A 25,484-nucleotide genomic window follows, 5' to 3' on the forward strand; every position below is an offset into this window, starting at 1 on the left:
AAGGCCTGAATTCTTAGATGGCTTCAGGGAAAGGTTTTTAAAGACAGGGTGAGGAAGAGCATTTTTAAGTTCATGATCTTCTCCTGGACATTCTTCTGAATGGTCGGAGTCAACATCATCGACCTTCTGCTTCCAACTGGTCTGGAATCTACCTGCTCCTGGTCAGCATACAGTTAACTTCTTCAGCCTCATGGGAATTTCATTATCTGCAAAACAGCTCAAAGGATATTGCTGAGAATATTATCTATAACCCTTGAAGAGGAATTAAATGTTCTGGACTTTTTTTTTTTAATGGCTAAACAATCATCATTTTGTCCTGCTTGAATGTTTCCCTTTATTTTTGCATTTTCTCACTTCTCTGATTAAATTCATTCTTTGGAACTCAGGGAAGGCCTTAGGAGGCTAAAATTTTTCCATAAACAAGAGGCAGGCAGAGGACATGTAGAGGAGTCTGTCTAGGAAGACACCATAGGGTCCTACTCAGTGACATGAGTTCAAAAGGCACTGGCTTCTATTGCCCTGACCTATATTAAGTTCCAGTGGCTGCCCCCAACCTCTACCCAAATGGCACAGAGTCTGGCCAATGGAGACTGGAAAAACAGAGTGGTGAGTATTCATTCTGGATGCAAAGATGAGGGGCAGCTTAAGAGGGAAGTGGAGGGTCCCCACCATGGCATTTAGGCCAAGGAAAGAGATGCTCTTGGGAAGTTTTGCAGTTTACTCTCCTCACTCATCACACCCTCCAGACTTTGAAAATTGTGCTTTTCAGGAGGAAATGAGAAAGAATGACATCTGGCACTGTGTCCCTGTCATCCAAGTGACACTAAGTTGCCTACTTTGATCTGAAGAAAGGTCACAGGAGATGAAAATCAAACCATGACACATTAACTGCCCACCACAAATTAAGGAGTAGCCCAGAAGCCCACAATGGACTCGGGGGCACTGGACTCCCCTTGTGATAGAAATTCTCTAATGTCCATGGCTGAACACTGGTAGGGTCCGGGGGGTGTGGGGACTCTGTGGACACATTCCCTTGGATGTCTTCAGCACACGTGAAACTCCCCCAACACACAACACCCAGTATTGCCCCCCACTTCTTTCTCCTTGATTCATTTAAAAGTATTTATTTTCTTATAACTGGATAATTGTAAACTGTGACCTATGTCATCCCATTTCCCCCTTTTCTGACTCCTAGAAACCTCCATTATATTCTCTGTTTCTATGAAATTGTTTTTTTTTTAATTATTCTACATATAACTGATACCATATAGTATTTGTCATTCTCTGACTTATTTCACTTAGCATAATGTCCTGCAGGTTCATCCAAGTTTTCACATATGGCAAGATTTTCTTCTTTATATGGTTGAATAATATACCTTTATGTATATACCACTTGTTCTTTATCCATTCTTCCACCAATGGACGTTTAGGTTGTTTCCTTGGCTATTGTAAATAATGCTGCAATGAACATGGATGCTCATATATCTCTTCAAGGGTCTAATATACTCAAGGTGACTATAGTTAACACTATAATATTATATACTTGAAAGTTGTTGAGAGGAGATTTTAAGCATGCCAACTATACACACAGAAAAAGTTAACTATGTGAGCTGTGGATGTTTTGATCATCTTGATCTTGGTAATAATTTCACAATATATATGTATATCAAATCATCATGTTCACTTAAAATATATACAGTTATATTTGTCAATTATTCCTCAATTTAAAAGGAAAATTACTGAGTATCTAGTATGTGCCAACTGCCATTCTGGGTAAAGGGGCAACGTCCAATGAATGTGACATATTCCTCTCTCGGTTATCTCGAGGTACAGATTTTACATTCTATTGAGGCAGACAAAAAAAACACATAAGCTAAAAAATACCTGTACCTAGACCACAGTAGTGCAAGAGGGTGAAGGGGCTCAGAACTAGCCTCCCCAGAGTGTGCAGCTTTGACATGCAAACTGTTTTGAGCTGAAGGTAATAAAGACCCAGCAGACTCAAAAAGAAATATTTTACCTCTCCCTGAACTACCTAAAAGAATTTGGATAGGGGGTCTGGCCCTGAAAGAAAGCTATTATGAAGAGAGAATTTTATCTGAATGATGTATCTGTATGATAGGACAAGCATCTAATTACCAAACACCTGCTCTTCTGTGAATTACCTCTTCCCCTTTGAAGTCTGGGGTCTCTGTCCCATTCCGTGTGCTGAGATCGTGGAGAAGCCTCAATTGCTTGGCTTCTCCGTGAGTCTCACTGTGCTTGTGGGACTTCCATGTGCTTCCATTTAAATTTGTTTTTCTCCTGGTAATGTCTTATATCAACTTGATTATTAGACTAGTTGAAGAACGTCGAAGTGTAGAGGAAAATGCTTTCCTCCCTAACAAAGATAAAAATGAATGTGCAAGATGAAACTACAACACAATCTTAATAATCAAAAGGGAAAAAAAATCTATGATTATCCTGTGACCTTTTAAAAGGTTAACTCTCTTGCTGTGGTTATATATATATAGGTAAATGTAAAAGCAGTAAAAGGAATATTTATTTAGAACACAGTATTTTAAAACACTGAGAATTAAATTGTTTTATTTCTTTATAATGAATTTATCAACAGTAGTGTGAGCAGTGACTGTCTTCTTTTCATGGCATAACTGATGACCGGGAGCCAACGTTATTTCTATGCTTTGTAAATTGTCATCCTCCTTTCTAAGTCTGGATCAGCCTTCCACCTTGGATCCTTTGTGTTTCCAATGTCATGAAATTCCCCCGGAGTTTTGTTAGTCGGAAATTTTTGGACTGTGTCACTTCATCTGGGGCTTCTTCAGAGTTTCCTTCACACACTATCCTCCTTCTTGCATCTCTGGGAGAAAAGGGATGTGAGCCTGAGAGGAACAGAGGCCATAGAGAGAGAGTCACCCTTGACTGGTTCAAGATCACACGCAGGAAAATGGAGGGAGAAGGGTCTGGTTTTACATGCTTTTTATCCACAGGAGGTGCCTCACCACATTGCCTCACTGTGTAGGTTGCCTCCACTGAAGGAGAAAGGGCTCAGATCAGCAAGTCACTGGAATAGCAGGAGGGAAACATTCCCACCAGTAATAGTGTGGTGTATCTGATGAAAACTGCTTTTTTCATTCTGGGCAGAAACCCACAGGATCCCGGTGATCAGCAATCAGTTGGTCCAGGGAGTTGGGAGGAGTTTCTTCTCTTTGAGCTGGGAAGCCAGGGGTGTGGGGCAGGTTTTGAGGCCACACCCACTGGACTCGGGAACACAGGGAGGAAAAGGATGAGGGGCTGCCTCAGGACTCCCCCATAAGACCTGCAGTGCAGGTCTTCTATGAACTGCAGAGTCAGGAACCAGCCGGCTTTGGGGTCCTAACACATCCCTGAGTCCCTCTTCTAGAGAAGACTCACCTGCAGGACAACTGGCCCTGGCCCTCTGAAGGAGAGGTCCCCAGAATCCACCTGAGTCTAAGATCGATAAAGGGGGACACAGGAACTTGGGAATTGGTGGATGGAGGGAACATGTCCGGAAGGACTGCACCTATTACCCTTCCCCATTCACTGAAGTCACAGCAGGTTTCCCTCCTTCCAGGTTCTCTAGGGATTCTTGCACCTGAAAGTCAGGCTGGCTCAGCCAGCATCTTATGGGGAGGGGGATGGGTGCAGAGCTCTCATGTATCATTTCAACTTTTAACAAGTCTCTAAATGAGGACTCTCTCCCAGTGGTCTCATATTCTCTTTGAATATGAGGAAGTCTTGGGAAACCCAAGACTTTTATCCGCACTCCTTCCTGGCAATGGCCAGGCAGGGATTTGAGGACTTTGGTTTTTCCCTGTCATGGGGTCCACTCCATCCTGGAGGGTCATGACAACTTCTAAGTGTGTCTACATACATTCTAACGTACAAGTGAGGTCAGCCCCATTCCATCTGGATTATTACATAGAATAGCTGGTCAAAAGCCTCCATTTTTCTCACCTGGGAGCTACAGCCTTGACACATTCAACAAGCATTTGTCCTTGAGTGGCTGCTGAGGCAGTGACACAGGCCTCAGTGACTCTGGCTCACAGACCATAGCTTTAAAAATGCAAACAAGAAGGATCAGTTTTTAAAGTGAAAAGTTTTACTAATTTTCTTATGAAAATGCAGGGGCTCATATGGAAAGCTACAAAGGCAGGCAGGCTCCAAGTTGGGTCACTCTGGGTATTTAGGATATTCAGAAGTGCTTTTCTGCTTGAGGAGAAACCAGCTGTGAAAGTACTATCAAAGAAGACCAGAGAGGGACAGAGGTTAAAGTAGTGAAGGCAAACTTGATGCAGGACTATTGCAAAAATGGAAGAGAGACCCAGTAAGGAACTGGGCTCCATTCAAAATACAATAGGGACAAGTGGGGATTTACAGCCAGGGAACAGGGGTGTAGGTGGATGGCATATTACTGAGAGGAGACATCAGGACTGGGGCAGGGTGGGATTCTAGCTTAGTCAACCTAACCGGATTCCTACTGAAGGCAGCCAATGATGACCAGATACCAAGAGTGAGAAGTGAGAAATTTTGATCAGATATTGTGGATGATCAGATATCAAGGGTGGAGTGGGCAGGTAGCTCTCCCTTGAAGTTTCTCAAACATGGGACCCAAGAGACTCTACTTCATCCCTTTTTGCAAACCAGACTGGCACACCCAGCCTGGTGGCTTCTCAAATGTTCATCTGTGCTCCTATTTCATTATTGTGTTTTACACTTGGAACACACTGCCTCCAGGAAAGCCACCAAAAAAACCTAGTCAACAAAAGTCACAGCGGTTGTGGAAAGTAAATGATGTCCCCTGCACTTATGTATAGAAGCACAAGTCCCCGACTGTATAACTGGAATTGATACTGAGCCCAAGCTTGTACTGCTTGCCACACAACAGACCCAGAAACTGAGAGATGGGTTGTTTGTGCAAAGAATAGTGAGTTTATTTGGAAAGCCAGCAGACCAATAAGATGGTGGACAAGTGTCCCAAAGAACTAAGTTCTCTGTATTACAATTTAGGCGTCTTTTATAATAAAAGGGGAGGGGTTAAGTTCTGGTTCTGGCCAGATGCCAGAGGGAATGTGTTAATTTCTTCCTTTCTACAGCCATTCAAATGTGGGCCTGCTCAGGATGTTTCCTATGAGCTAAACAAATGTATTTTAGCTTAATGCTCATTAAGGGTTCCAGACATGGGCCATTATATAACAGAATGCAAAGGCTCTTTCCTATTACAGAATACCCATCTTCTCAGGACACAATTCTTAATAACTTAGAAAAGTGAACATATGGGGTTGGCTGAGATGCTGCGACTTTGTCCTCAGCCCCATCTCATTGGATTGTACTAAATATCCCATAAACTGTGTGTGCATCATTATCTTCATTTTACGGGGAAACTGAAGCTCTTGCCTAAGGTCCTCCCAGCCCTATATCCCCTTCTACCCCGGAGTCAACAATACTAGTCTCTGAATCCTTAGCAGGGAGCCTTCACTTTTTTTAAATTGGAGTATAGTTGCTTTACAATGTTGTGTTAGTTTCTACTGTACAGCAAATTGAATCAGTTATACGTATATGTATATTCCCTCTTTTTTGGATTTCCTTCCCATTTAGGTCACCACAGAGCACTGAGTAGAGTTCCCTGTGCTGTACAGTAGGTTCTCATTAGTTATCTATTTTATAAATAGTATCAATAGTGTATATATGTCAATCCCAGTCTCCCAGTTCATCCCACCCCGCCTTTCCCCCTTGGTATCCATATGTTTGTTCTTTGCACCTGTGACTCTATTTCTGCTTTGTAAATAAGACTGTCTATGCAAATTTTTTCAGATTCCACATATATGCGTTAATATATGATATTTGTTTTTCTCTTTCTGACTTACTTTGTATGACTTACTTTGTCTCTAGGTCCATCCACATCTCTACAAATGACCCAATTTTGTTCCTTTTTATGGCTGAGTAATATTCCATTGTATTTTCGTACCACATCTTCTTTATCCATTGATCTGTTGATGGACATTTAGTTTGTTTCCATGTCCTGGCTATTGTAAATAGTGCTGCAATGAACATTGGGGTGCATGTATCTTTTGGAATTAAGGTTATCTGTGGGTATGTGCCCAGCAGTGGGATTGCTGGGTCATATGGTAGTCACTATAGAGAACAGTATTTTTAGTTTCCTTAAAAAACTAAAAATAGGGAGTCTTCATTTGGGTGCACTTTGTTTAGATCCACTGTGATAGATAAATTTATGTGTCAAATTCACTGTGACAAGGGATGCCCAGATAGCAGGTCACACATTAATTCTGGGAGGATATTTAAGCACATTCTAGGAAGAGATGAGCATTGGAATCAGTAGACTGAGTGAAGAGATTTGCCTTCACGAATGTGGGTGAGTATCACCCTATCCTCTTGAGGCCTAAATGGAACAACAAGGGCAAATTCCCTCTTTTTCTCTCTTATTGCCCATGAATATTGGAGTTTCTGGCTCTTGAGCCTTGAAAGTCTACAATATACATTCTGGTCCCCTGGTTCTCAGGTCTTTAGCCTTGACTTGGAGCTACACCATAAGTTCCACTGCTTTTCAGCCTTAAGACTAGTTCTGAATTATACCACGGACTTTCCTAGTTCTCTAGCGAACAGACAGCAGACTGTGGGACTTCTCAGCCTCTGGAACCAGGCAAGCCTCTTCTCATAATACATATGTATCTACATATACAGGTGAATCTAGAAAAACACGTGGGTGAACTGTTCAGGTTCACTTCTACGTGGTTATTTTTCAGTAGTAAATATAGTTCTACACCATCTGTAATTGGTTGAACCTGAGGATGCTGAACTGAATATAAGGAGGGTCGACTACGAGTTATATGCAATACATAATGGATATTTTGTTATATATTCTGAAATGCTGATGTCAAAACATGCTATACTTCTCCTCCCTGATAGGGAGAGACAGGAGTTGTAATGGGAATATCAATCTCTTATTGAAATGACCAAACCCCCAAAAGGATATTATTTTTAATGTGGTATGGAAATAATAAAACCATGTTAAATGCATGTATTCTTTTAGTATTTTGCTAAAAGGAATTTGGATGTTTGGCCACAACTAGATTATATCAATAAGGACCACTACTGACCCATGACAGTCATGGAATGGTGAGGACCAGAGTCTCAAGCTTATTGACAGTGTGGACAACACCTTCCAGAACTGTGGGCCTTGCCTTTTGCAGTGAAGCCTTTCTCAGCACATGCAAAGGCCAGGAACTGAGACTTATGGACCCTTTGGTAGAACTGTGAAGAATACTCATGCCCAGGGTCATGACCTAACTCAGCAGTGAGGGCCCTGCCAAGAGCTCTTCACTCCAATGGCTCAATGACATGGAGTATATTCCCCTTTTCTTGTATTAACCCACTGAATAGCCAAAGAAGTAGGCAAAGACATAAGAGATTCCCCAGATGGAATAAAGAACTTGAAGCAATAGTAAGGTTTCAGATTATAGACAATTCAATGCCTTTTTCTTCATCAATAATTGGAGATTCCTCAGGTATAAACTGAGCAAACAGAATAATATATCATGGAAGGCAGCAGTCCGTTTTCACTGAGGGTCTCTTTATTTCTGACCATTGCTTTACAAACATCCATGCAAGGATAACTCCAGCATGTGGGTCTCAAGCCCGTAACCAGCTCCAAAATTTTACATGCATATTTGACTGTATAAACACCTATCCCCAAAGTCCCATCACCTCCCAGAGTCTATATTTCCAGTGCAATCCTGCACCCACACTGGATCACCATTCCTTTTCCCATTCACATTGAGCAGATATCAGAAACCATGGGTGTGTTTTCCCTTCATAGTGTACCTCTGTCCTAGATTTCAGTTTCCAAGTGCCCAGAATAAAGTTTTACATAGAGGCAACCAACTAGACATGAGTATTACAGCAGTATATAACAGGCTCGATGTGACTGCATATGTCATCACCATAGTGAGGACAGGGACTGAGGCTAAGCCAGATGGTCCTGGGCCATCCTAAGTCTCTCAGAATCTCAAACAGCTCAGCCTGAAGCTGGGCAAGTCTCCCTTCCAGGGGAACACCCTGAGGGCAGTAACTTTCCTGAGGAGCAGGATACAGCTCTTGACTTAAACAGGGCAGTCCAACGGTGTGTTGCAGCATCTTCTCCATGACGGCCATGGAAAGGAGGTTCCCACACAGGCTGAAGGACCTGAGCTGGGAGCAGCTGCTCAGGGCAGGCAGGATGGCCTCAAGTTGGGAGTCCATGATTCCACACTGACTTAAGTCCGGTTCCTGGAGAGTGTCTGCAACTTTCTCCAGCAGAACGTGGAGGAGCTCAGGACTAAAGTCGGTCAGCCTGACACCACGCAGATCCAGGCCTTTTAGCTGACTGATATTCGGGCACTGGGACAGATGGATCCAGTCTGATTCTGTAAGCTGAAGTTAGTTATTGAGAGGTTGTCCAAGGTGGTCATCAGGCACCTGGGGAGAAACCGAGCAATTAGTTGTTGGAAACTGAGGTGCCAGGTGAGCTCCAGGTAAGAGACAAGTGATTTCTACAGGGCTAAGGTTAGTCTGACCATCTGATGACGATCAATACACTGATTGCCCAGTCTCGCTCTAGGCTCGGTCCTGTCACCATTGTGTGACTGAGTCACTTCACAGGATCTTGAAAACTCTCTTTCTTCACCTATAAAGCAGAGTACAACATACTCCACTTCCTTATGAGAATGAATGAAAATAATGGAGTACTCTAGGACATGCTAAGACAAGAGCCAGAGAGTTTCAATCAAGTGTGGACATCACTGAATTTTAGTATTGGTAGATGAGATAAAAAATGATTTCAGGGGGCTTCCCCGGTGGCGCAGTGGTTGGGAATCTGCCTGCCAATGCAGGGGACATGGGTTCGGGCCCTGGTCTGGGAGGATCCCACATGCCACGGAGCAACTGGGCCCGTGAGCCACAACTACTGAGCCTGCGCGTCTGGAGCCTGTGCTCCGCAACAAGAGAGGCCGCGATAGTGAGAGGCCCGCACACCGCGATGAAGAGTGGCCCCCGCTTGCCACAACTAGAGAAAGCCCTCGCACAGAAACGAAGACCCAGCACAGCCATAAAAAAAAAAAAAAAAGATTTCAACTCAGATTCCTTCAGTCTCTGCTTGAACTCCAGATGCCTATATCTCTGGCCAGGTGAGGCTGTACAGAGACATACATAAACCTACACAACGTTGACCAGCATCAACTGGGGTTGCCTGTCTGTATGGGATCACCTATATCCCTGCATCATCTACAAACGTTATATCACTTTTTACTATGCTTTTTGCTCTGATCCACTACCATCATTTCCAGAATCATAGTTTTCCCATATATTAATTAATGTAATTAATACATATTAATTATCTGGAGCATAAGACAACATTTTACAGGCAGGGGATTTAAGACAGGCTCATTGCAGTCACAAAACTTGTGAGTGTTGAGCTTTTCTTCAGAAATGCTCTGGTCTGATGTGGTTTCCCCCCTTCAATGTCCTCTTTCCTTACCTATTTTTCTAAGTCATTTGAACATAGACTCTCTTCCTAAGGAAGAAATCACAAACTCCTCATTGCTAGATCAAAACATCCTAGTCTATAATCTGTACCTCCCTAGCAGTGTGTCCCTTTCCAGAGCCACTATACCAGTTTAGCCTCCTACCTTGATTTGTGTGGATATGGGATACCACACTTCAGGATAGAGCAGCAAAGGAGGCAGTGCGTTTGACATTTTAGTGTTTTCAAGGTTTAGCGTGTTCAGTGTTACCCAACCAGTGGTCCAACTCACCTGAGCATCTGGTCCAGGCAGCCTTCAAGGAAGGAGGGAGATTCCAGATGGAGGTCCCGGTGGTGGAGCAGCCTGAGGAACTGAGAGGTAATTTGGACATGACCCTGCTCCTGCTTCTCGAAGGCAGGCAGGTGGATGTGGGAGAGAAAGAGTCTCTGCACATTACTCATCTCACCGAATAAAGAAGCAAACATAGCCAGAGTGGACAGATGCCAAATGCCAGATCCACCTCCTGGATACAGTCCAGCTGCACCATACTCAGGACTTTCATAATATTTTCCATGGGCGTTGAAAAGATCTTCAGCTTCTTACAGCACAGGTGTATGAAAATTTTCTCTGCTCCACCCACCTGAGGAGGTAGGTGAGGAAGTTATCCAGGGTACTTTTCTTCAGACAAAGGTCTATGAAAACTTTAAACGGGGCCAAGTGCTGCTTTGTCATTGACCTGTGTTCAGCCACTTGTGCCATTCGTGAGCTTGAGCACCCGTGAGTGCTGGCTCCAGACCACATGCTCCAGAAGTTCTGGCCAGTATCGTGTAGATCTAGCACCCGCAGTTTGCACCTCCTATGGGGAAAAAGGAGATTGGTGGGGATGCATTAAAATCCACACAGAATGAGGAAACAGCCTCAATATTTGACAACAGGCTGCCCACCTGTGCTGTAACGTTAGATTCCTGACATCACCTGCTGCCTTGCCTTCTTCCCTCCCTGTCTCATTTTCTTCCATCTCTCTCTGCCTTCCCCTACTTTCTGGTTCTCCACTTCTAGTAACATTAGGCAGCACTGGGAGGAGGTGAGGCATGTTTTTTCAGGCTCCCCTGCATCATAGGCACTCCTATGCTTCCGGGAAGCATTTCCCGTAGTGAGCCAAAGCCTCTAAACTTCTTCATTGTCATCTTCAGAACTCTCTGTTCCATTCTTTTTCCATCTACTTAGTCTCACCCCAGCTGCCTCCTCTAGAACGATCCAGATTTTACCAGGCTACCAGAATCTGACTCACCTGGATTGAACCTTCTGGGCAAGCAGGGCATCAAGCGCTTCCAGCACTGCTTGTAAGGGCCCCACATGAGGCATGTCTATCAGGTCCCCCAGAGGCAGGTGGACAAAGGGCCAGGCTTGCACCATGGCCTTCAGGGTCTCGATGCATCTCCCATGAAAAGCCTCCATCAACAGCGGTGGAAAGAGTTCTGTGGGTCGATCCTCCACAGCAGAAAAGACCAAGGCTTCTTCCCTCAGCAGGTTCATTCCCGCAATGTCCAGGAGTCTCGGTGGAGTCCAGAAACTCATCCTAATTCTGCCCCAAAAGGAATCCTCTAGAACATACGAGGCAACAAGTCATCCATTTCAGGCCAAGCATGAGCATACCTAAGACTGTCTCCCTACCCTTCAGAGGAACCTACTCAGGGCCAAGGTGCCTGCTCTGGAAGGGGTGGAAGTGCCTCACCTAGCCTATATTACACTCTGAGCTCAGTGGGCACAAAGCTTTAACTCTTTGCCTTTGAGGGATTCAGAACAATCATCTAACAAGTACCGATGAGGAAAAAAGGCATCCACTAGCCCATTCAGTTCCATCCACTGCTTTGCTTAAGTCTGTCCCACTGGGAAATGGGTACCAAGGATCCTGAAAACTGACTCCAAACTTTATTTGGGGAAGACTTTCAGACCATGACTTAGAGCCCTAAATCTATGGGAAAAGGAGTGTCATGTGGACCAACGCAGCCTACATCTTCAGTTACCCCAGTTAACCTGGCTAGTAAAGATGAAAGAAATACCCCTAACATGCATGCCATTTGTACCCAAAAGTAGTGTTTTAAATTTCAAGAAATAAAATTCCAAACAGATTTTTTTATTAAAAATATCTCCTTGGTAAAGACATTTAAAAATGATATCAGCTAAAGCGCAAATCAAAATGTTTGGGATTCAGGCAAAACTACACTGAGGGGCAAAACCAAAACCTGAAATGTGTTCATCTGAAAGAAATGATTTTTCAAAAACTCTTCGTGCCATCCAGAGTTCCATGCTACCCTTCAAGATTAGCTAACCATGGGTAAGAAGAGGGTGTCCTTAGCTGAGGTTGGAAACTTAGTGCTATGATGGGGTTGGCGGGGTGCTCAGACCTCACACCCTGTGGAGAACACAGCTGGTGAGTCCAGAGTCAGAAGATTCTGCATCTCTTCTTCAGGCTTGAGACTTCTATAAACCTTTCTAATCCCATCATCTCTCTGTCCAACTACTAACTCAATCAGTATGGTATACCTGATTAGATTCCAGACTGCCTATTGGATTCATCCTGATTGGATCTTCATTTTTCTCCAGATTAATTGATTGATCAGATATCAATTCAGGAAACAGAAAGAATAATGGAGGGGGTAATCAAGGACTCATTCATTGATTCACTTAACAAGTATTGATTGAAATTTACCAATATGGACAGTTATATTCCTGGGTTTGATCAGGGAAGGAATTGCTGGTACTTGACATTGGACAACAAAAAAACAAAACTTGAAATCATCATTGTTGGGGGAACTTTGGCCATATCAAAATTACCAAAATGTCCCTGAATGAAAACAGCTTCATGAAAACAGTGGTATTGTTCCCAAAGGAAACAAAATAAACCCATCCTTGTATCAACTCGTCACCTAGGTGTTATGTAGGAAACATAGGAGACCGTGAGCCTATTCAGGCAGGAAGGGAAGAGCTTTTGTGGATGTGGTTTGTTTTCCAGCCTTCTCTGAAGGTTGACAGGTCAAAATCTCAGTGAGAAGTAAGAGTAGGGCTGGACAGTTTGGAGCTGGGCATTCCTCAATGGACGACATGATTGATTGCAACAGTGTAAAATAAGGCAGTTTTTTCCCTCTTGGGAAGGAGGGAGATTTAAAGACCTTTCTCTGGGTGATATTTAGAAAGTAAAAAAGAGTGGCTCAAAGGAAACAGTGTCATCTTTGAGGGTGTTTCTTCCTAGAAAGTTGGGATCAGCACAGCAAACACCATGAAAAGACTAAATCTAAGAATGTGAGAAGAGGGAGAGATGTGAGTCCTGGGATCAGACATTTCCAAGACTGAGAGCCACTGAGAGTGGACACTGTAGGCTCTTTGGGAACTTGGAGCCAGGGAAGAAATAAACGTGGGTCAGTCGCAAATAACAGTCATCCAGGGGCAGGTGCTACCAGGAGCGGTTTTCTTTAAGTTTTTTTCTTAGGACATTTTCCAGATGGCAAATAGCCCCAGCCACCTTCCAGCAGTCTTGGAAGCCAAACCATAATCCCATGGGTAACCTTTCCAAGCGTATTTACATAATTACTCTTTCCTAAAACTTAGCAAAGTTCAACACAGATTCTGATCAAGGAGATGCCATTAGGCACAGAAATAAAATTCTGTTTTTCTCTTCATAAATAGCAACACCTTTCCTGCACTAAATTCAGAAGCTCCGTGTGGTGTTTCAGGTTCTGCCACTTTCAGGGATGACTCTCACCTGGGCTACATCACACAGAGATTCTTTTGAAGTTTAAGGTCACAAATAAAGGGAGATCCTTTCTCCATCTTCAAGAATTTTCCTTGTCTCTCTCCCCCCACCATTTATTTGATGACCAAACGATACTTATATACCTCTGCCACCAAGGTGAGGACTCTTTGAAGGGTTTTCTCCCTCTTGGTCACTTTCCAGAAGATTCCTTTCACCACATTTCTACCATGGCTATAAGTGGCCTTTGCAGAAAATAGGGTTAAATTGGATTCTACTCAATAGACATTTTAACTCCTATGTCACCAATCCCTTTTATTAATGGCCTGCAATAGAGTGAGATTAGTAACAATGATTATCATAAACCTTTCTGTTTACTGAACATAAACTGGGTGAGCAATGGCGTGGGCACTTTTTATTCACTACTTCAGATAACCTTCAGAGAAAATCTAAACATCACTGCTGTTTTCCCCTATCTTGGGCTGGTGAACCACGGTCTCTGCCAGGTAGAAAAATCTTCCCATTTCTGTGCAGTGAATAATTAGGTGATAGGATCAGAAGGACCCCTTGAATTGTCAGACAACCTAAATCTTGGAAAGGACTGACTGAGAGACTTCACGTGATGTTAGTGGAAATGCGGAAATCGCAGAGTCTAAGCAGGGGTTGTTTCCATGGCATCACATCTTCTATGAAATCCAAAAAGGGCATTGTTTAAAGTGACAAGTTGAAACTAATTCTCTGAAGAAAACTCGAGGGCTGGTATGGAAAGCTACAAAAGCAGCCAGACTCCAAGTTGGTCATTCTCATATATGTGGGAATTTGGGGGATATTCAGAAGGACTTTCCTGCCTGAGCAGTAATCAGCTGTGGAAGTTGTATCAGAGAAAATGAGACAGACACAGGTTTATGCGGTGAAGGCAAATTTTATTCAGGACTATGACCATGGATAACCCAGCATGTAACTTGGCTTCATTCACAATTCAACAAATGCAACTAGGGATTCACAGCCAAGTAGCAGGGGTTTTGTTGGCCAGTAAATTACTGAGAGGAGACGTCAGGTCTGGGAGAGATTCTGGCTGAACCAATGTAATAGATTTCTTGCTAAAGGCAGCCCAGCATGATCTGATACCAATAGTGGGCAGTGAGGAAATTTGATCAGGTTTTTGGGGTCATCAGATATCAAGCATGGGGATTTTTGCTGAACTGACTTATGGTTCTTATTGAAACTAGATTTTACAAGGAAGTACACAGACAATCCCAGGAGAGGATTCAGGAGCCTGAATAAATTTTGGTCAAACAAAGAACGTTTTCAGTTGAGGGGATTGTGTTGGGGCACTGGGTGGACGGTGCAAACGCTGATTTAGTGAAGTGTGTGGCCAACTTGGGAACAGGTGAAAGTCACTGATGCTGGGCAGGGAGGGCACAGGCAGGTCACGTGGGAGTTGGAATGAAGAGGGGATCCTTTGAAAGATTTCCATGCTCTGATTAACGGTCTCACACTCACTGTGATGGGTGCCTGGAGATGACGTTGTCAGTGGACAAAGGAGAAAAAGGGAGAGAGCACGACCCGCATCCTGGCCTGGACAGAGCAGTCGTGTTGGAGACCCACAGAGGTGGAAAGACACAGGAGTCCCCATAGCCTTGGCAGTTTACAGGAGGCTTGAGGGTGGGTGTGGGGAAAACAGAGGAGGATGGCCGCTGGAATGCTGATTGGTCCACTGGGGTCTTGTTCTCTGTACGGTGATGGGTTGCTATGAACTGAATGTTTGTTCCCCATCCCCTACTCCTCCTGCCACACCCAAACACACGCACATCCCACAGATTCATATCTTGAAGCTTTATTCCCCAATGTGATGGGATTTGGAGGTGGTCCCTTAGAAGGTAACTAGGTTTGGAGGACGTCATGGAGATCCATCTCCATGATAGGTTTAGTGCCCTTAGAAGGGAATGAAGAGACCTGAGCTCCCCCACGCCCCACCATGTGAGGAAACTAGGAAGCTAGCTCCCTCCACCACCCGACCATGCTGCCTCCCTGATCTCAGCCTTCCAGTCTCCAGAATCATAAGATATAAATTTTCTTTGTTTAAGCCACTCGTCCATAGTATTTTGCCATAGTCGCCTTAATCAAGTAAAACACATATGAATGGGATAGCAAGAGTGTATGGGATAGTGTAAGCCTTTGTGGTCCCATGAATGTTTTCTTTGGACAAATCACACAAAACACAATAAGAAGGTGATGTTGTCCATAGTAGGTTAAAATAAAATACAGGTCACATGATTGACTTTCTACTGTAATCCATTCTTATATAAGGTTCCCTATGAATATAGCAATCACTCTTTCATTCATTATTTCAGGTCATATCTTATTAATATTTACTATAATCCTGGGGTTCCACTAGGTGTAGATGAAGTTTAGGAAGTGAAAGTTACATGGATCCAATTCTTGTGGAATTGAAACTCATCTCATAGGATTAGCAGAAACTGGAAACTAATAGAAATTCTTGAGTTTGTCTCACAGAACAGCAGAGAAGGGAATAGCTTGTTTAAAACACTCCTCTTGTAACCTGAGGTCACCTGTCAAGCTTGTCTTCATTGTTCCTGCAAATTTCATACCCTGAAATCTTCCCATACCTTAAACAATACATTACAACACTCCTTTTACTGTGACCTATAGATAACACCTCTGACATATAAGTCACTATAGTAATGGTTCTTTAAGTTGTTTTTTTCAGGTCATGGATCTAGTCTTGCCCAGTTCAAACCAGTCAAGACCAGCGACCATTCATTTGGGCCTGTGGCAGTGCACAGTGAATGACCATTTGACATCAGAGGGCTAAAAACTGCATCCTCAGATCATACTAATGCCACCATCTTCTGAACATGCATCCCATGTAGTAGCATGTAACAGAGATATGCCTGCACAGAACAGTGATTACCTCACCTTCTTCCTGCCTTCAATCGCCTTTCCCTGCACCTCCGACCTTACTATACCCTTCACCCATAAATATCCCTGCTCCCTTGCCTTTGAAGTGGTAGATCTCAGACTTGTTCTCGGGTCTCCTCCCTTAGCTGCCTTGTAAATTAACCCTTTCTCTGTTGCAAACCTTGGAATCTTGTTGTTTGGCTTGCTGACCGTCAGGCAAATGAAACTGGTTCAGTAACAGAATATTGCAATTCATACTTGTAAGCATCTTAGATCAGCATGCTGAGATGTCCAAAGGGTGATCATTATGGTGAAAGCACCAGAGATTGCAAAGTTCTGGAAATTTTCATTATATTTCCACTCAAGTTTCTGTATTTTATTGAACATTTTCTATTGTCAGATTCTTTCCCATGACCAGTGATGAAAATAGGGGCATTATCATTTTGGAAAATCAAGACCCAACCTACAGTGAATTGGAGAATTAAAGAGACAGAGTTTAAGAAGCTTCCATGAGGAAAGAAAAAGAGGAGTTCAGTTTTTTAGATTCCACATATAAGTGAGAACATACTATGTTTATCTTTCTCTGACATATTTCACTTAGCATAATGCCCTCATAGTTCATCCTTTTTGAGGAATATGGTAGGATATCTTTCTTTTCATGGCATAATACTATATATATAGTATATATATTATATATACTATACATATATGTATATATACACACACATATGAGGAGGAAGTTCAGGAGAGATGCTTCTTCTATCTGTATTATTGGAATATTTTACACTGAGAATGTTGTTTATTACTTGGGCAAATCCAACAAAAGAATGGAAAACAAATGGAGTTTTCTTTCATAGGTAATTTACGTGGACATATGTATTGACTGCAAGTGCTATTTCTTCTATACCCTACATGTTTATATTATTGTCAGACAGCTAACTTTGATTTTCTCCAAATTAGCATTTTAGTTAAAAATAATATTTGACTATAAACTGATGATAAAGCTTTCCATGGACCATGCAGTTATAATCTTTTACTGCCATGCAAGTCTCTGTGGGCAGTTATGGGCAGTGATTGAGACACTGTTCCTGCCCTTTATGGGACAATATCTGTCTAACAGGGGAGATTGTCATGAAAAAATAATTTTAATAAGTATCGTTATCCTATGATCCAGAAATCTCACTCTTTGGTATCCGTCCAAATGACTTGAAACCTTATATCCACACAAAAACAGGCACATGGAAGTTTATGCCAGCTGTTTCATAATTGCCAACACTTGGAAGCAACCAAGTTGTCGTTCAGTACATGAAAGAATCAATAAACTGTGATATATACAGAAAATGGAATGTTATCAAACCATGAAAATGCATGGAAGAACACTCAGTGTCTATTACTAACTGAAAGAATCAATCTGAAAAAGGCTACATACTGTATAAGTCCAACTATATGGTATTTTGGAAAAGGCGGACTCTGAGAACAGTGAAAAAAATCAGTTGAGGTGTTGAGGTGATGAGGTGGGGTTGATGTGGATGAGGGATAATTAGGCAGAGCAAAGATGATTTTTAGGGCAGTGAAAATACTCTGTATGATACTAAAGTGGTGGATACATGTCATTATATATTTGTCAAAACTCAGAATGCACAACACCAAGAGGGAACCTCAGTATAAGCTATATACTTTGGTTGATGATGATGTGTCAATGTAGGTTCATGTGTTATAACAAATGTACCAATCCAGTGGGGAATGTTGATAGCTGGGGAGGCTATGTACATGGTGGGGGAAGGATTTAAATGGAAACTCTCTTACCTTGTGCTCAATATTACTTAGAACACAAAACTGCTCTAAAATATAAAGTCTACTTTAAAAAGTATAATTGTAATCCTTCCAGTTCTGAAATTTTGTTTTTCTAAATATTTTTTAAAGAACAAACAATTCTTTTTGAATGGTCTTTAAAATCAGTTTTAAAGACACTTTTCCTTTGAGGATCCAAATCAAGTTAACATTTTTTTAAATATCCACATGCATTTTTTTTTTAATTGGAGTATAGTGCTTTACAATGTTGTGTTAGTTTCTGCTGTACAGCAAAGTGAATCAGCTATACGTATACATATATCCCCTCCTTTTGGGATTTCCTTCCCACATAGGTCATTACAGAGCACTGAGTAGAGTGCCTTGTGCTATACAGTAGGTTCTCATTAGTTATCTATTTTATACGTAGCAGTGTATATATGTCAATCCCAATCTCTCAGTTCATCCCACCCCCTCTTTCCTCCCTTGGTGTCCATACGTTTGTTCTCTATGTCTGTGTCTCTATTTCTGCTTTGCAAATAGGTTCATCTGTATCCTATTTCTAGATTCCAATATATGTGTTAATATACGATATTTGTTTTTCTCTTTCTGACTTACTTCACTTTGTATGAGTCTCTAGGTCCATCCATGTCTCTGCAAATGGCACAATTTCATTCCTTCTTATGGCTGAGTAATATTCCATTGTGTATATGTACCACATCTTCTTTATCCATTCCTCAGTTGATGGGCATTTAGATTGCTTCCATGTCCTGGCTATTGTAAATAGTGCTGCAATGAACATTGGGGTGCATGTATCTTTTGGAATTATGGTTTTCTCTGGGTATATGCCCAGGAGTGGGATTGCTGAGTCATATGGTAGTTCTATTTTTAGTTTTTTTAAGGAACTTCCTGGCAAGGGATTAATCTCCAAAATGTACAAACAGCTTATGCAGCTCAATATCAAAAAAACAAAAATCCAATCAAAACATGGGTGGAAGACCTAAATAGACATTACTCCAAAGAAGACATACAGATGGCCAAGAGGCACATGAAAAGCTGCTCAACATCACTAATTATTAGAGAAATGCAAATCAAAACCACAATGAGGTATCACCTCACACCAGTCAGAATGGCCATCATTAAAAAATCTACATACGATAAATGCTGGAGAGGGTGTGGAGAAAAGGGAACCCTCTTACACTGTTGGTGGAAATGTAAATTTATACACGCATTTTTTTTAAGTACTGAATTGTCTTTATAATTTTAAAAGACAATTTATATCTTCTATATTTATATAAATTACAGCACAAATATTTATACTAAATGAGCATTTACATTACAGCGATGTTTTTAGAATGCTGAACACTACAGACCTGCTTGCAACACTGGTTTATGTCATTTGGTTTGATCTACCAACAGGTGGCCTAGGAGTCATGAGGCTCAGAATGTCTATCACCAGAGAGGAATGGAATCTTTCCTATGACATTCCCCCTGCCCCTCCCAGTGCTGGCTGCCAAAGCACCTTGGGTGAATGATGATTCATTGCTGGCCTCATGTAAATGATGAGTCCTTTCTTCTTTCCTTCCTGTTGTAAGAATAGAGGGTAAGCTTGAGGAATGAAGAACGCTGGGGGTGTCTGCTAGCAGGGGAAAAGAAGGAAACAAGTCATTTATTGAGCTCCTACTGTATGCCAGGTCCAGCGCTAAGGCCTCAACATGCATCATCTCATTCATTCTACAGGAACCCCATATGCTGTTTGTGCCTGATTACCTCCATTTTATGGAGAAGCTGTGCCTCTTGCCTAAGATCCCCCCCAGCCCAATATCCACTCGATCCCCTGAGCCAACAATACCAGCCCCTGAATCCTCAGCAAGGAACCTTCATTTGGGTGCCCTTTGTTTATGGTCTCTGTGATGGTTAATTTTATGTAACATTGATTATGGGTATTTCTGAGATGGTGTTTCTGGAAGAGATTAGCATTGGAATCCATCAACTGAGTAAAGAGATCTGTCCTCACCAATGTGGGTGGGCATCATCCAATATCTTGGGGGCCTGAGTGAACAAGACACTCTTCTCTCCCTCTTTCTCTTCTTGACCATGAACATAGCAGCTTTTGGCTCTTGAGACTTGAGACTCCAGGACTTACATGAGTCGTCCCCTGGTTCTCAAGCCTTTAGCCTCCAACTTGGAGTTACATCATCAGCTTTCCCAGTTTTCAGCCCTAAGCTTTGGCCTGAGTTATAAAACTGGCTTTGCTCGTACTCTAGCTTTCAGACTGTGAGATTCCTCCATCTCTGTAACCGTGTAAATCCATTCCCGTAATAAATCCCTCCTAATATATATCTGTATATACAGATGACTCTTGAACAACATACCTTTGAACTGCTCAGATCCACTTACCCGTGGATATTTTTCTATAGTAAATGTAGCCCTACACCATCTGCAGTTGGTTGAATCTGAGGATGTGGAACTGAGGGTAGGGAGGGTTGACTATGAGTTATAAGATGTATATAGGAGGTGTTTTTTTATACATGCTGATATGTTGATAATAAAGCATGCTATACTAATCTTCCCTGATAGGGAGAGATAGTAGGTATTATAGGATTAATGTCAGTCTTTCAATGACATGACGTAACCCTACAAAAGGATATAATTTCTTTTTTTTTAATTAATTAATTTACTTATTTATTTATTTATTTTTGGCTGTGTTGGATCTTCGTTTCTGTGCGAGGGCTTTCTCTAGTTGCAGCAAGCGGGGGCCACTCTTCATCACGGTGAGTGGGCCTCTCACTATCACGGCCTCTCTTGTTGCAGAGCACAGGCTCCAGACGTGCAGGCTCAGTAGTTGTGGCTCACGGGCCTAGTTGCTCCGCGGCATGTGGGATCTTCCCAGACCAGGGCTCGAACCCGTGTCCCCTGCATTAGCAGGCAGATTCTCAACCACTTCGCCACCAGGGAAACCCCAGGATATAATTTCTTAATGTGGTTTGGAAATACTAAAACCCTGTTATATGCCCGTATGATTTTAGTATTATGCTAAAAGGAAATTGTATGTCTTTACTGGTCACAACTAGTTTAATTCAAGGAGGACCACTACCCCCTCATGACAAGCATGGTTTGACAAGGACAAGAGACTCTGGTTCATCTGCAGTGTGGACGACCCCTTCCAGACCTGGAGGTCTTGACTTGTGTAGTGAAGTCCTTTCCCAGCACACACGAAGGCCAGGAACTGGGACTAATGGACCCACTTAGAGAACTATGAGGACTGCTCATGTCCAGGGTCATGGCCTGAGTCAGCAGTGAGGGCCCTGTCAAGAGCTCGTCATTGACCACTGAGTATTTTCCCCTTGTTGTGTGTATTAACCCACTGAACAGCCACAGAAGTATGTAAGGAGGTCAAAGATGTCCAAGACAGAATAGAGAACTGATGGGAATAGTAGGGTTCCCGATCATAGACAATTTGGTGCATTTTCTTTCATCAGTAACTGGAGATTACTGAGGTGAAAACAGAGAAAACAGGATAATATACCATGGAGGACACCAGTCCATTTACACTGAAGGTCTCTTTATTTCTGACCATTTCTTTACAATCACCCCCCCCCCCAGGAATAACGACAACATGTGTGTCTCCAGCCCAAATTTCCATCCAGAAATTTAGGTTCATATTTCTGATGCTATAAGCACATGTCCCCGAAAGTCCCCTCACCTCCCAGCGTCTACATTTCCAGTGCAATCTTGCACCTGTGCTGGATCACCTTTCCTTTTCCCATTCACATTGAGCTGATGTCTGAAATCACAGGTCTGTTTTCCTTTCATGATGCATCTATTGTCTAGATTTTGGTTTCCAAATGCCCAGAAGAAAGCTTTTGATAGATGCACCCAACTAGACAGAGATATAGCAGTGGTATAGAAAGGGCTCCTCTTGATAGAATGTCTTATTGCCCCAGTGAGGACATGGGCTGGAGCTAAGCCAGATGGCCCTGGGACATCCTAAATTCCTCATTATCTCAATTAGCTCATCCTGAAGCTGGGCAAGTCTGCCCAGGTGGAGAGCTCCATGAGGGCTGTAACTTTCCTGAGGGGCAGGATAAAACTCATCACTTAAATGGGGCATACCAGTGGTGTGACACAGCAGCTTCTCCATGATGGTCATAGAGAGGAGGTTCCCACACAGGCTAAAGGTCCTGAGCTGGGAACAGTGGCTCAGGACAGGCAGGATGGACTCAAGTTGAAAGTCACTGATCCCACACTGCTCTAAGTTCAATTCCTGGAGGGAGGCTGCAACTTGCTCCAGGAGAACTTGGAGGAGCACAGGACTAAAGTCGGTCAGCGTCACACGACTCAGATCCAGGCCTTTTAGCTGACGGATGTTTGGGCACTGAGACAGATGGATCAAGTCTGAATCTGTAAGCCGGCAGTTAGTTATTGAGAGGTTGTCCAAGGGGGTCTTCAGGCATCTGGGGAGAAAACAAGCAATTAGGTCTGAGAAACCAGGGTGGCATGAGCTAAAGTTGGTAGGTAGTTGATTTGCCCAAATCCAAGGTCCTACTAACTGCCTTAAGAAGGTCAATACCTAGAATGACCAGTCTCATTTTAGACTGACCCCTGTCATCTTCTTTGTGTGAATGGGTCAACTTTACAGTATCTGGAAAGCTCTCTTTCCTCATGGGTCAAACAGAGTGAAACTTACTTCACCTCTTTTAAATGATGAATGAAGATAATGAAATGCACTAGAACCTGCTCAGCAGAGAGCCCAACACTGAGTCTCAATCAAGTGTGGGCATCACTGAATTTGAATATTGGGAGAGAAAACATAAAATGCTTTCAACTCAGGCTTCTTTCAGACCATGCTTAAGCCCTAGGCACCTGTATCTCTGGGCCAGTTGAGGCTGGTGGGAGACATGTATAGAGAATCAAACTGGACAAGATCCCACATCATCAACAGGGGTTGCCAGTCTGCAGGGGCTCACTTACAATCCTGCATCATCTGCAAACCATCTACCACTTTTTATTATCTGTGGCTCCTGCTCCACTACCATCCGCTCAGAATCATGCATTTCTTAAATATTAATTAACTTTTCTGGAGCAAAAGACAGCCTTTTAGAGACTGGGAATTTGAGACAAGCTCATTGTGTTCACAAACCCGGTAAGCACAGAGATTCTCTCTCTCTTTCTCTCTCTTTCTGCCATGTAGCTTGTGGTATGGTAGTTTCCCAAGCCCTCGCCATGAGTGCAGAGTTCTAACCACTGGACCTCCAGGGAATTCCCCAGAGCTTCTCTTTAGAATTGCTCGGGTCTGAGGTGGTTTCCCTTCTTTAATGCCCTCTTCACTTACCTAATTTCCTAAGTCATCTGACAGAGATATCTCTTCCTAAGGAAGAACCCATGTCCACCCTCAATGGATCCTAACCCCATGATCTATAGCTTTCTACTAAGGTGTCCCATTACAGAACCTCTATAGCAGTTTGTTCCTCTACCTTGATTTGTGTGGTTATGGGATACCACACTTCAGGATAGAGCAGCAAAGGACACAGTTCACGTGACATTCTAGTGTTGTGTTCACTGTTACCTGGTCAGTGGCCCACTCTCACCTAAGCATCTGGTCCAGGCAGCCTTCAAGGAAGGAGGGAGATTCCATATAGAGATCCCGGAGGTGGTGCAGCCTGAGGAACTGAGAGGTAATTTGGACAACGTGCTGCTGTTCCTGCTCCTCAAAGGCAGACACAAGAATGGGGGAGAGAAGGAGTCTCTGCACATTACCCATCTGGCCCAGGAGAGGAGCAAACATGGCCAGGGTGGACAGATGCCAGGTGCAATTCACTTGCACCTCCTGGATACAGTCCAGCTGCACCATACTCAGGACCGTCATAATATTTTCCATGGGCATTGAAACGATCTTCAGCTTCTTACAGCACAGGTGTATGGAAACTTTTCTCTGCTCAACCCACCTGATGAGGTAGGTGAGGAAATTATCCAGGGTCCTTTTCTTCAGGCAAAGTTCTATGAACACCTCCAAGGAAGCCAAGGGCTCCTGTGTCATTGACCTGTGTTCAGCCACTGGTACCATTCCTGAGCTTGAGCACCCGTGAGTGCTGGCTCCAGACCACATGCTCCAGAAGATCTGGCCAGTATCCCGTAAATCCAGCACTCGCAGTTTGCACCTCCTATGGGGAACAGGTTAGTGGGGGTGCATTAAAATCCACACAGAATAAAACCACTGTCTCAGAATTGACAACAGACTGTCCACCTGTGTTTTTATTTCACATTTCTGTCATCACCTGCTGACTCCCCCTCTTCTCTCTCTGCCTCACTTTCCTCCGTCTCCCTTTCCCCTCCGCCCCTTTCTAGTTCTTCAATTCTAGTACTGTTAAGCGTCACAGGAAGGAGATGGGGCATGTTCTTTCAACCCCCCTTGCATCTAAGGTACCCTTACATATCAGGAAGGCATTTCCCATAGTGAGCCAAGGCCTCTGAACTCCCTCACTGGCATCATCAGAACCCTCTGGTCCATCCCTTGTCCATCTCCCTTCCCTCACTCCACCTGTCTCTTCCAGGACGCCCAGGATTTTACCAGGCTATGCGAATCAGACTCACCTAGGGCGAACCTTCTGGGCAAGTAGGACATCAAGTGCTTCCAGCACTGCTTGTAAGGGCCCCACACGAGGCATGTCTATCAGGTCCCCCAGAGGCAGGCGGACAAAGGGCCAGGCTTGCACCATGGCCTTCAGGGTCTCGATGTGTCTCCCATGGAAGGCCTCCATGAACAGTGGTGGGAAGAGCTCAGTGGGCAGATCTTCCACAGCAGAAATGGCTGAGGCCTCATCCCTCAGCAGGCTCGTTCCCGCCAGGTCCAGGAGTCTGGGTGGGGTCTGGACACTCATCCTGACTCAGCTCCAAAAGGAATCCTGTGGAAACTGCCAGGGAACAAGGCATCAATTTCAGGCCAAGCAGGAGCACACCTCAGACTGTCTCTCACACCTTCAGAAGTACCTACTCAGGCCAAGGTCACTGCTCTGGCAGAGGCTGAAGTGCCTCAATTAGCCCATATTACACTGTGGACTCAGGGGGCAGAAAACTATAACATGTTCCCTACTGGATCCAGAACAAGCATCTCACAAGTACCAATGAGGAGGAAAGGCAACCACTAGCTCATTCAGTTCCATCCACAGCTTTGCTTAATTCCTGTCCTACTGGGAAGTGGATACCAAGGAGCCTGAAAGCTGACTCCAATCTTTATTTGGGAAAGACTTTCAGACCATGACTTAGAGCCCTAAATCTATGGGAAGAGGAGTGTCATGTGGACCAACACAGCCTACATCCTCAGTTACCTCAGTTAACTTGGCTGGTAAAGATTAAGGAGATACTCCTACAATGAATGCTATTTGTCCACAAAATATATATTTTAAATTTAAATTTCAAGAAATAACATTCCAAACAGATGTTTTTTATTAAGAATATCTGCTTGAGGGACTTCCCTGGTGGTC

The 25,484-nt window shown here is 43.3% G+C and overlaps 1 protein-coding gene across 1 annotated transcript in view; it reads right to left on the reverse strand.

Moving 5' to 3' along the window:
* LOC309610570 (uncharacterized protein) overlaps positions 1 to 25,484 on the reverse strand; it is a 38,412-nt gene that overhangs the window by 9,461 nt on the left and 3,467 nt on the right. The window contains exons 3-8 of the mRNA XM_082353632.1: positions 24,595 to 24,914; positions 23,592 to 24,164; positions 21,890 to 22,457; positions 10,831 to 10,991; positions 10,180 to 10,395; positions 8,132 to 8,371 (exon numbers count right to left, since the gene is read on the reverse strand). Coding sequence (XP_082209758.1) covers positions 8,132 to 8,371; positions 10,180 to 10,395; positions 10,831 to 10,991; positions 21,890 to 22,457; positions 23,592 to 24,164; positions 24,595 to 24,881 — 2,045 coding nt within the window. The 5' untranslated portion in view covers positions 24,882 to 24,914. The remainder of the gene's footprint in view (positions 1 to 8,131; positions 8,372 to 10,179; positions 10,396 to 10,830; positions 10,992 to 21,889; positions 22,458 to 23,591; positions 24,165 to 24,594; positions 24,915 to 25,484) is intronic.

Source organism: Balaenoptera borealis (genome assembly GCF_965194805.1).
Source record: "Balaenoptera borealis genome assembly, chromosome: 1".
Classification (NCBI taxonomy): Eukaryota; Metazoa; Chordata; class Mammalia; order Artiodactyla; family Balaenopteridae; genus Balaenoptera; species Balaenoptera borealis.